Source organism: Amblyomma maculatum, chromosome 1 (genome assembly GCF_055883805.1).
Source record: "Amblyomma maculatum isolate TAMU_Amacu chromosome 1, ASM5588380v1, whole genome shotgun sequence".
In the NCBI taxonomy this organism is placed as follows: domain Eukaryota; kingdom Metazoa; phylum Arthropoda; class Arachnida; order Ixodida; family Ixodidae; genus Amblyomma; species Amblyomma maculatum.
The window spans coordinates 231,208,142-231,220,978 of NC_139344.1; the positions used below are offsets into that span (position 1 = coordinate 231,208,142).

The 12,837-nt window shown below is 46.8% G+C and overlaps 1 protein-coding gene across 2 annotated transcripts in view; it reads left to right on the plus strand.

Moving 5' to 3' along the window:
* The window catches only part of LOC146205877 (uncharacterized), a 153,042-nt gene extending 140,407 nt beyond the window's left edge, over positions 1 to 12,635 (plus strand). For both annotated transcript variants that reach the window (XM_084590546.1, XM_084590547.1), the window contains one exon: positions 12,312 to 12,635. In XM_084590546.1, coding sequence (XP_084446672.1) covers positions 12,312 to 12,480 — 169 coding nt within the window. In that variant the 3' untranslated portion in view covers positions 12,481 to 12,635. The remainder of the gene's footprint in view (positions 1 to 12,311) is intronic.
* Positions 12,636 to 12,837: the final 202 nt, after the last annotated feature.

Consider the following 12,837-nt stretch of genomic DNA (forward strand, 5'->3'; position numbering starts at 1 on the left):
AACGAAAAGGAATCAACTTAGATTAAGACAACGCAGAGAGCTATGGAGCGGAAAACTGTATGTGCGACGTGTAAAGTTGGTCGCTGAGCAACCGCGAGTTACTGATATTCTAGTCGAAATCGAGTGAAAATGAGCAAGGGCGGGGCATTATTAAAGGAAGGCGAGATAACTGATGGTCATTATGTATAAAGACAAGCATATAGCGGGGGGCAGCAAGTGTTAGAAAGCTTGCGGGGATTATGTGGATGTAGCTGGGAGAAGCCCAGCAGCGAGTGTAGTCAAGCTAATGATAATGAATTCTTCTTTTGAAGGATACTGGTACACTGCATTCTGTGGCCTCTGAGTACCTTCCAAATGCCCTCTACGTGCACCTTTTATTCTTCTAGTTACTCCGCTCCCGTGGTTCCGATCTGCAATCACTATAGAAGCATTTCCTTACCAATTCCAGCGCCTTGCGATCTTTACTGATGCTCCCTTCCGCCCCCATGGGAGGCTACGTTAGTTTTCTGCATATTAATTTTAGATCTGTCGTTCTAATTTTCCTGCATCGATCATTGATCATTCTTTCCAGTTCATCCCCTGAGTTACTTAGCAAGGCAGTGTCATCAGCGCATCGCAGATTACTAAGGTAGTCATTAACTCTTATCCTCAACTCTTACCGATCCAGAGACAGTATTCTATAAGGACCCATTGTCTATTTCATGTGGCGTCACTTTAGCATGGCGGCAAAGTCAGGCAGAAGCAGTAAGTGGCCAGTCATAGAAATCAAAAGTCAGGTGCCGCCTTCGATTCCATCGCCAATCGCTGCACGCACAGACTAACCACAGTTTGCGTCAGCTAATTCTGAGGTCCGGTCGCCATGCTGCGTTACACTTCCCACGTATGCTTCAAATCTGCGGTTTTGTCACCAAACAGCACGCATCAATCCTAGAAGACCAAATGGATACGTAACTGAAAATGGGAAACGGATCCTTATGGGATGCTGCCCATATGCATGCCGCCAAATCTCGTCACTTCGTGCTTGTATACCAGCGGCAGCGGTAAGCGACAGCCATCGCCCACGCACAGGTGAGAACAGACGTAACTGGAGCATGCAATTTCGTTTTAATTGCAATTCCGCTTTCCCTGTCAGACACAGAGAAACATTATTTGTCAGTGAGAAAGCGCACTAGCGTCTACTACCACTCATACCACAGTTTCACTTAGGAAACCAGTTAAAAACTCTAGAGGGCCATAACGTGCTCCGTTTGCTCTTGCCCACCCCTGTGCGTATACATGTGACTTTAGAAGGAGCACTGCTTCATGCGACTACCCAAGCCAGCATCACTAGCGTAAATGCTATTCTCATAACAAGTACAGCTAAGCCTGTGCGAAACCATAAAGTGTGTGCTACATCCCGCAGACTGAATCAAATAAAACTGAACAAGTTTCGACAAGAGGACTTGTCTTCGGATTCCTTAAACTAAGCACGGCGGGACTCCAGCGGCGCCGCCGCCACCCGAGTCCGGCCACGGTCTGAGTTAGCTTCTTGTGGCTATGCACCGGTTCTTTCAGTGATGATGAACCAGAATTCTAAAAAAATACGCTTTCTGAGATATCGAGTTGTCTTCTGTACCATTGTAAAGCCGGCGTTGGTACACATCGGCAAACAATTAATTACATCGTCACTTATTGCCTATAACAATCGGATGTTTGGTTTCAATTGGAGATGATCTGCGGCTGACCTTAACAATATCCATATCACTATTTAGAACTTTGAAGGCGAAAGCCTTACTTGACTATGTTTGCGATTTCATGTCATCAGAAAGTGGACGCAAAACTTGCCAGCACGTTTGCATCGTTCAGCAAGGAGTTAGCAGGAGAAAAAAAAAAACATTGTATGAGGTGTAGGGTGAAAACATGCCGCTAAATACCCAACATGGTATTAGTTCATTAATTAAAGACAAAACATGAATTAAATGTCGAAACAGCCATGGACGTCGCTAAACCGGTAGTGACGTCAGACTAGAGCGAAAAGCCATCAATTCGAAAAGCCGTGGAAAAGCGTCAAAGTTGTGCAAAAGAAGCACAATCAAGACGATTAAAGGGTTTGAATATAGATTAAAGAAGTTATTAACATTAATCCATAAAAACTGATAATTAAAAAGCGAATTTGCCGAAAAACGTAAAGAAGGGTGCGCTCGTGGTGACGTCATACCAACTAAGTTTCCATGGAGGCCGTTGCAGCTGACATCATAGCGCATCCTAGCAACAACGTGTAGCGAGGCGGCTCGATGACGTTGTGAGGAGAGAGCATAGAGTTTCTTACTCTTACCTAGAGGGAAAGCTGTGCTGCCGTCTATGGGAGTTTACATGGAGTTTTCAGACGGCCAGTTCAGCCCCCATGGGCGCTCAAAGCATCGTGGGCCGGAGAGCTACCGAGTGCAGAACTACAACTTTTGGCCAAAGCTAATGCAAAGATAAACGTTGTTCTACCGTAAATAACGTCCTAAGGTTGAATATTGTGACTATAAATTGCAAAAAGAGAGAGAAACAGCATGTCAGTGTGAAATTTATCCAATATAAGCGATGGCTCTTTCTCCTATTAGCTTAGTTTTGAGCAGCACAATTACCAAACTTTCGCACTTAATAGGCAAACTTGGAAATAAAAAAAAATGTTATGAAAATATTTATCGTTGTGGAATCACTTAAGGAAGTTTTTAGTGGCATTTCGGAAAACAGAAACCATTTATTGGCGACGTCTGCTATTGCGCCTTCGCTACTATGGCTTTCGCGGTCTATGTACGCACCTTCAGATGATGATGATGACGAAAAAGAAATATCGCTGTAACGCCACTCCACGTACCCGAGAAAAACCGACTGTCCCGCAACAAGTAGCACACCGGCCCATGATTCTTAGCGCGCCCATGGTGGCTGAAGTGCAGCGCCCTCAGCTTTCCCTCTAGTTAGTGTAAGGAACTCTATGGAAGAGAGTGCTGGCGAGATGACAAAAAAAAATAAACTCGAAGAACTGTGCGCGTCACCTCCGCTTCAGGCACTTCCGGTAGGGTCCCTAGAAATATTGCTAGTCTCTCATCCGCCGGCGGGGGCTGCCGCCGCGGTGGCGCTGCGGTGAACCGGAGTGCGCCACTGCTGATGGAGCAGACGACTCGCGCGCCCGTGCGCTTCGAAATGCATTCGCTGCATGCTCATTGTCAGGTGCCTTGTACATGCGATGCCGCTCTTTAGTCTGATTTCAGTTTAGTTGTAACATTGAATTCGCAGCCGAGTTGTTGGCATAACCACGGATGCGACTTTTTTTTTTTTTTTCGTGAGTGAAGTTTTGCGCGCATGCCCCCGAGCCGATGTAAAAACGAAGCTGCTTTATATACCCTATTATCCTGCTGAAGCTACCGCCGTGCCTTATTATAATGAAGACTTCTGAGGATTTTGTGCAAACAATTGCGCTTGCATGGAGAACTATATTAGACGCACATTCTAGGCTCCAAGGACCATGTGTGCGAGCAACAGAGTGCTGTCGCCGGCGTTTTCATTCACTCTATAGTTTCATCTTAACTTCTTCGGACGTTTAGCTAAGTTATAACACGTATGTAGAACTAGAAACTTTCGGATGCATGCACAAATAAAGCATGCAAGATGGGAGCCCGAGCCCTTCAAATACCACCGCGCTTCAGGCAAACTGCTGATGGGCATTCTTTGGTACTTAGGAAGCCTAGTTGCCACTCATCACAAAATGCCATCACTTTAGTTGACTTCCGTTTTGCAAGCTCTAAAACATATTTTAACAGCCAGCTGTTAGTTGAGAGGAAGGGCACTAACACTTCTTTCAAACTCTGTCCTTGAAGGTGTTCATTTTCATTTTTGATTTCACCGAGAGCTTTTACCAGCTTTGCCACCTTGTCCTTCGTACGACAAACTGCTCGAGACATAGAAGTCTGTTTCTTAATTTTTTCTTCTTCTTGACAGGGTGTTCTGAGTTAACTTTCGCAAGTATTTGCAGGCTATATGCATGTTGCATCAGAAATAATGGTACAGTTCGTCGCAAATTAAGTAACGCCCATTGTAGGTGGGAAAGGTCTTGGTAATAGGCTTCAATCCGCTGCCAGGACACAAGCTGAGTTTCGCAATGTCCTGAATAAGATTAATTACCTCTTCCGTCGACTTTACAGCTATCTCCTTGACTTTGTTTCCTCGAATGCGCACAGCAGCATTCATGGCAGCTTCACCACTGCGATGGAACAGAACTCGCCGATGGCAATTGCCTCCGGAGTGGCACTAGCGAATGTTCATTGCTCAACATCAGAAAGATCGACATTTGTCCCCAGTGGCGGTGGCATGCAGCTTTCTGCATTCCTGAAGCAGGCTCGCGTCACACGATCCACCACCGCTGTATTCATCAACTGGCTCCACTGATGCTTCAGGATCAGTGCACTTTTTTTCTTTCTCTGCAGGTCTCCCTGCTGACTGTTTTTGCTCGTACAAGTTGCGCTCCTTTCTCTTGAGAGGCAGGGGTTTCAACAAGTATTTTGGAGTGTCAGGAAGCAGCGTTGAGATGGCATCCTTCGTGAGTTGCGTAACATCCCATGCGTAACATGGAATCTCAATTACCTGTCTTAAAACTTCGCTCAACAAAAGCGGGGTTTGAAGTGTCGCTCACAAACGTCTAGCTTATTCGTGTTACAGTAATGTGAGGGCAACCCCGATCCGGATCATCCGATATTTATATATACCGACATTTATATTGTCAGGCATGCGCACAGAAGAGGAGAAGGAAGTGCAAGAAGAGGCTCTCGGGAATAGAAGTTGAAAAAGAGGAAGCTCACCATCTGTTGGTTAGCACATCAGGCTAAGGTGCAGAACCATTCTGTAAATAAACCTTAACAGTATGGTGGAAGGTGCTGCAACGATCACCACGGATTCCTCTCTACCTCGTTCGAGCCGACGACTCGCTGGGCTTCCCCCTTTGACCGCCACAGTGATCCAAGACGGCGACGCATGGCAGCCAGGTACAGCGGCACCCGCATGGCAGCATTACCGTGAGCCGCGGACCTTTTCTGGCAAGGCTGGCGAAGACGTGGACGACTGGCTCACCAATTACCAGCTGGTGAGCAAGTACAATCGCTGGGATGCCACTGTAATGCTGGCAAATGTTTGTTTTTTTTCTTGGACTCCACAGCCCTGATATGGTTTGAGAACCATGAAGCGTCCCTAATGAGCTGGGATCGTTTTGAAGAGGAGATTCGAAATTGTTTCGGGGATACCACGGCAAAACGGAAATGCGTTAAGCAGACTTTATTCTAGCGAGCCCAAGGGCCTGGTGAAACATGCACAATGTACATAGAAGAGGTCCTAAAACTCTGCAAAGCGGTGAATCCGAGCATGTCCGACGACGACAGAGTTGGCCACCTCTTAAAGGGCATCGCGGTGGACGTATATAACTTTTTAATTACAGAAGAAAATTTAGATTCTCCCACGGCCGTGATCAAGCACTGTCTTACGCTCGAAACTTTAAAGCTGCGTCGCATAACCCCGAACTCCGGCCGTCTGCCTAACGTGACCACTGTTACAAGCGTGGATTCTCACGAGCATTCACATGAGCCTCCGCATTTGGCCGACATGATTCGCCAAATTGTCCGTGATGAGCTCTCCCGCCATCAAGATGTGAACCGCAGTGCAACCCCCTGTGATAGCTGCTCCCTGCTGGTAGCTCCCATCCAGAGCTCTTTTTGGGGTTCTACCGCTCCTCCTCCTGTCCGTGACCACCGAAACGACTCATATGGCCTTGCTCCCCTAGCTCGTACCCACTACAGGGCGCCACCTCTTCCGCAACAACCCCAGCGGCTGGACTTTGCTGATCGCTTCGATCCTGTTACCGAGGACTATAATTCGGACCGTGCTCGTGAACCACCCGTCTGTTACCGCTGTGGTATGCTTGGCCACATATCCAGATTCTGCCGCCGCCGGAGCCCGCCACCACGCTACCAGCGCCAATGGTCAAATCGCCGTTCTACCGTGAATCCAGAAGTCTGTGACCGTCACCTATCCCGCTCCTTCGGGCTCCTACCGCTACGTACCACCACGCAACGACTCACCAGTTTCTGATCGCAGCCTGACTCCACCTGCCCGCCGCTCCCGACAATCGCCTTCTCCCCGCCGTTCTTCTCCGTCACCGGAAAACTAGCGTGTGCGGCCGATGGAGGTGCGGTCGCCAGGTCATCGATATTGCCAATTCCTCTACCGGTCGTTATGCTGAAGAACCGCTTGGAAGTGTTAGTGGATGGTATTTGTGTTATGGCCTTAGTGGATACGGGTGCTGCAGTTTCCGTGATGAGCTTAGATTTTAAGAACCATCTCGGCCGCAAAATTATGTATGGTTGGGATAGAACTGTCAGATTTCGAGGTGTAGGTGGAGAATCGTTGGTTCCTCTTGGTATTTGTTATGTAAATGTAGCGATGGCTGGACACGAGTTTAGAACTGAATTTACGGTGCTCCCTCGCTCTACGCACGACGTTATTCTAGGAGTTGACTTTTTTACATCAGTGTGGCGCAACTCTCGACTTCAACAGTAGCGAGATATCAATAAGCCCCAGCCTTCGATCGGCCCTCATAGAAGACTCGCTGCGGGCTGTCCAAGTGTTTTCTGTCTTCGAGGATACCGTCGTTCCGGCGATGTCCGCCATCTTCGTCCCAGTTGTGTCTTCGGGCGCGGTTCCCAATGCCTTCGACGCTCTGGTGGAACCCGCTTCCCTTTCCGATGCCAAAAAGAGTGTGTTGGTGCCCCGCAGCGTTGTTCGAGTGAATGAGGGCCGAGCCACGCTTTGGACTGTCAACCATACCAATGAACCTGCCGTATTGCCGCGTGGTTTGAAACTCGCCGACTTTGAAGAACGCCACGAAGATACACACGATACCCAGCTGCGTTTCTGTGAACTCCGTCCCTATGTACGTGTCCTTATGTCTCGCCTGTCAACGTCGCGAGACACCACCTGGAGAGTTGCGGCCGCTACCTTGCCTTATGCACGTATCTTAACGACCTGAGTCGTATACGACTATATGGCCCGCTACGACAGCCTGAAACCCATGGGTCATTATCGCGGTTGATCCTGCGGCGAGGCGTGCAGAAACCATCGCCCACAGCTTCTCCCACGTACAGCGTCAGACATCTCTTCTTTCATTTTGCAGCGATAATACCCTCGTCACAGCGCACGTCGTGAACCGCTCCAGTGACAGATGATGCGTATTCTTGTCTGACTTTGTGAAAAACCTGTCACCAAGTGCAATGCAATTTAGCCAGCTACGCCTATCATCCGCAGACCAAAGCCCCACTGAATGACTTGACACACTCGAGAGCCATCCCAGTAAAAAAAAAAATCCTTCGCTCCCAATTGGGACGCCCATTTGAAACGAATTGGGCTTCCAACTGGGCTTCCCATTGGTTCTAATTGGTCCTAAGCAAGCATTCCCAATTAGGAAAGTCGTCAGTGATATCCTTGACTGAGATATGCACAGATGTACATGCCTCTATAAAGAGACAACAGTGAAAAATTCAAGCTCTTATAAAAAGTATATGCCGCTTAATCTTATGAATTGATTATATTGTGTTCACTGTAAGTGCAGGCATAATTAATTAGGTTAACTATGAATAACAAAGATGTGTCACTGGTCCCAGCAGCACGTACTGTTCAAAGAATGGAGTATGTAAGTCTGCAACCTGTGGATATATATATTGAATCTGTGTTAGTTCCATGTGTGTAATGCTTGCTTGTCTCTCATATATGATTTCTGTAAAAAATTGCAATTTCATTCCACTTGTATAAAAGTCTGCTCCCCCATAACTTCTGAACACAAAACATTGAAATTGCATCTCCATTCTTTTTCTTTTTTTTTTTTTTTTTCAGCTATGTGAGTTCAAACCATTTGGGCTCAATGGGTATGCCATTTGAGTTCAATTGGTGAACCATTTGGTCTTCATGAGTGACCAATTATTTCCAATTGGGAGCACCAATTCATATCAAATGGTTGGGCCCAATGGGTGGCGAAAACAAGTGGTTTTTGACCAATTAATTTCATTTGGTAAATTCCCAATTGGACCCATTGAAATTTTTTGACTGGGATGCATGCTGTCTATGTAAGTCTCTTCCCACCACTTTAATTGGCACCTCGTCGTTCCGTGTGTTAATCATGTTTACAATACCGCTATGCAGTCCACTACCTGCTTCTCTCCTTTCTTCTTTATGGCCGTCAACAATCTGCACCAATCAATACAATTCTCTCTGACCAACCTGACGCATCCTAGTATACCTGGGATTTCTGAAGCAGCCCAACACGCAAAAGACTGTCGCCAAATCGACTACTCACGACTGAAACCCAATACAGTACCACAAGAAATCCCGCCATTACAACCATCAAACGACACCGCATTTCTCATCTAGCACTTTTATAAAGTGTGTGGCTCTGGATCCTGTCAAATAGAACATGACATCCTTGAAATTTCTTGCCAAGCGCTCTGGAGCGGCCATCGATCTCCTGCTAATTATATAGTAGACCTTCTGATGTAATTTTCTAATCTCTGGCGGCATGGATGCGTTTTCACGTCCATCGCCTCAAGCCCTATACTACGATTATATTCTAGTTCACTATAACTACGATCTTGTCATCTGGCCTACGCCGTAAGTTGCCAGGGTGGCTCCTCTTCTCTTCAGAAAGATGAAGGTGAACATTTTCTTCGGTGCATTGCTATCGCCGCGTGTGCTCTGCGCTCGACCTAGTCCACAGACTGTCGCCGCTGCTTCCGTTGTCCCAGTGTTTTTCAATAAACTCACATCTTACAGTAGTTATAAAAACTGCGGAATGCTTTAATTTTACAACAGCCGTTTTTTAATTATTTTTTTTACAAAAATATAATACAGATGTACCAAGAGGCTTTTTTTTTAATAGAAAATGATTATAGGGGTTCAACGCTGCTGAATCGAATGTGAAGCGAAAGCTTTGGCTGTGGGCTACCGTACCTTGCATCGAACACAACCAACGTTCAGTTGAACGCATTAAAGTACAACAGCGTTCTATGCACAACTCACTTTCATTCCCTGCGCATGCGATGCTGGCAGCCGCTTTCCCACTCCACTCGGTCAGCTTTCCGCGGCGGCGCGCGCATGCGCAGTGTGGAAACTACCTTCCTCTGCCTCTCCACAGGGAACACCACGTACTTGAAGAGTCACTGGGCGTTGGGTGAGCCACGTACGTGACACAACAGAAGTCGGTGCTGCGGCAAACGTGACTACAAAGCGCACAGCTGTGACGAGCGCACATCCCGTAGCTCATTTCCAAGCGAGCTTCCCTCCAAAACACCCGCCGATGTGGTGCAGTGGTTAGGGTGTTTAACTGCTGCGTCAAAGGATGCGGGATCGAATCTCTGCTGCAACGGCCGCTTTTCGATGAAGACGAAAAGCTAGGCGCCTGTGTGCTGTGCGATGTCAGTGCACGTTAAAGAACCCCAGGTAGTCGAAATTTTCAAAGCCCTCTACTACGGTTTCTCTTCTACCCCGAGTCGCTTTAGGACGTTAAACCCCATAAATCAAATAGAAAAACAAATTTTATGCGCCCCAATTTGGGCCTTTAGAGAGCGGACTTCTGCCGGACCAGAACTCGATTGTACTTTGGGTTTGTATATAGAAGCAAACCTGGCTCATATATGTCGAGACACAACAGTCATAACATATTCTTCACGACATCAGTGCGCATTAGGCTTGTTTTTTTTTTATTTCAGAAACACCTTGAACATATATTTATTTTTATAAAAACAGGCTGTTGCAAAATCAAAACTTTCCGCAGATTTCATAAGCACTTTATCAAATTTTAATGCGAGTATAAAAAATTTCCGAGATCTCTACAGAATCTGCACTGGAGAAATATGCGAGCCTAAGTGTTTCTGTGCTGTCCGCGTATTGTGTCAGCGGGATTCCGCAAGTGACAGATACGGCACCTTTCCTTTCCTGTAAACCAATTATAGAATGCCGGTTAACTCTGATGCGTTTAACGGAACGCTGGTTGTGTTTAACAAGGGGCACGCCATGTACCGTGTGCAGCAGCAACGCTCGGGCTTTTGCATTTCTGCACTGAGACACGTGGCCAGAAGCAAAGAACCGAAACCGAATGGCTCCTGATTACACACCTAATTGGCTCTAATTAATTACCTAATTAACCCACATCAACCGTTTTGTCACTTGTCCACCTTTCCTTTACACTCTATCGAACGATACCATTCTTTTTCCGATATACCGACTAGTTCCTCTTTTACACCTCCGACAAGGTCACGTCCATGCGAAATGCACTTACATAGCCATACAATGTTTACGCATAAAAAATGTTATGGGGAATGCAGTTGAGCCAGGATATATTAATTTATTGGCTATATCAAACATACACATATCTCCTTGAAAACAGGGGGTAAAAGTATGCGAATATCGCACCCCAATTTCATCTGTCATTAAATACATCCAACTGCATGTTGCGCCCATACTCTTACACCGTGGCCCCTGGCCACTGTTCTGAGTACACTTTTCGATCACATTTTGCACGCAAAGGCGGGTCTGTGATGCAGCCTTGCACACTTCCGCACCTGTATAGTTAGCACTAGCGCTGTGAAAACACATTACGAAATGAAAGTAAGTAGGATGTGCTTGAGGTTAGGTTTTGATACTTGTACGTATCAATTTCCCATACTACATCGCCTTTATGCGGCGAAGCCAACTCAACTAAATCCTTGGGGCAGACAAATCACTCCTGCGTACGCCGAAAGGTAAATTCTGAAGTTGTGCGGATGGCAAAATTTCGAGTGTGAAGCGAATTCAAATATTAGAAACTTGTATGAATCTAACCGGATATTTTTCAAATACTACAAAGTTAATTATAGATAAAATTTGGGGACCATGGACAGAAAAAAAAGTAACTTTACTATAGGTGTGCAAATAACAAGCTTTAGGGTGCAGATCGAATAACATTCCTCCACCAATATGAATACGCACCCGGGCACATTGCGTTTCATCTCCATTGAACACGCCGCCGCGCAAGGATCAAAGTAAAGCCGCCTAGCTAGTACTCAGCCAACTGCTTACACTGCATGGTTACGAGCCACCGCTGCGGACACCGAGTTGGATTTTCCAGAGCTGCTCACTTGTAAAACGGCGTCACTTGAATGTTTAAGCAGCAGACAGAGCGCTGCAGTATGTGTTTTATGATGCAGGAGGCAACACAAGAAAGCCAACTACACCAGCTTTCAAAAGCATATTTTGAGATGCGCTTCGAAATGCACCTAATTTTTAGTGCCGGTTTCGTTAGATTAAGTCTAAATCTGGTCACTGAAAAACATCCGGATGTTTTTCAGTGACCAGATTTAGTCTACAAAAGGTCTGCAAATAACATTTCCAAGCAAAAATTGTATCAGCAGTTGAAGAACATCGCACGTGAAATTTATTTACGCGTACCCCTTTATATATTCTCAATCAAGCAAACAAATTTAAAGAATTAGATCAAAGGGAGACAGTCCACCAGGGCAGGTGCTGACGTTTGCAGAAAGGAGTAATATAATGTATCACCCAACGTTTCCGCGGCACTATTAGGTCAAGCAATAAAACGCATACAAAATAATGTCACAGAAACACTCAGAACTAGAAAACGTCAAAGGACATCGCTGCACTGGAAACATACGCAACTCCACCCCGTCGGGGTGACGCAGTGGTTTGGGCGTTCGACTACAGTGCCCAAGGATGCGGGATCCAATCCTGGCCTCGGCGGGCGCTTTTCGATGGAGGCGAAAAGCCAGGCGCTCATGTGCTGTGCGATGTCAGTGCACGTTAAAGATTTCCCGGTGTTCGAATTTTCCAGAGCCATCCACTACAACTTCTCTCAAAGCCTGAGTCGCTTTGGGACGTTAAATCCAATAAACCAAATCAAACGAAGCTTGCTTTGCGACGCCAGCACTGGTTTCTGCTTTCTGATGGAGCGGACTACCTACGCGCAGCCATAACCGCACAGCTCATGGCTGATGCGGAGTCTGCGCAGCCCGCAGCCTGCTCTTCTGGGTGCACGTGCCAGGCGCCGCCACACGTGCACACGGAGCAAGAGAAGGAGAGCAAAGCCGGCGCTTTTCGCGGGTGGGGCTTACCAATTCAAAGCTTCATTACACCATGTAAAGCCAAGGGCGCCGTGCGGAGCTGGGGCCGCTAGTTCGCAACAGGTGATGTGATGTGATAACTTTATTATTCCACCATGCAGACAAGGAGGCCCCCTAATCCCCGCTCCCGGCACGCAGGACTAAGGGACAGGAGACGGGACCTCCGCGATCAGAAGCAGGCAAAGAGGTCTTGGTTCGTCGCGGCTTCTTCCGCCAGGCGGATGGCTTGCGCAACAGATGCGACGCGCGTGACGTCAGAGTTGCACACCCGCTGCTGCCGACTTCGCAGCCTTGCTGCACTGAATGAACAGCGCGCCGCTCAGCCGCCGCCGACTCCACCTTGCTGCGCGTGTCGCGCATGCTCAGTAGCTACAGATGACGTCATTACTTGGTTACTTATAAGAGGATGAGAAGAGTTTGTTCTTCAGATGAATGATGGAAAAAATAAAACAAAAATTTAGTGTCCCTATGTCTTCAATAATTAAATTAGCATGAATTGTACTTCTGCCTATTCCATCCCTGGTGTGGGGACAGTCTTTGTTTATGGACCTCAACCTTTGTCCTTAACTCTGTTCCACCAGCAATGATGTAGCACAGATGAATCGAGTGAACGTTCAAGTGCAAATATACCAGCAGGGCAATGTCAATATGAATTACAGTCGAA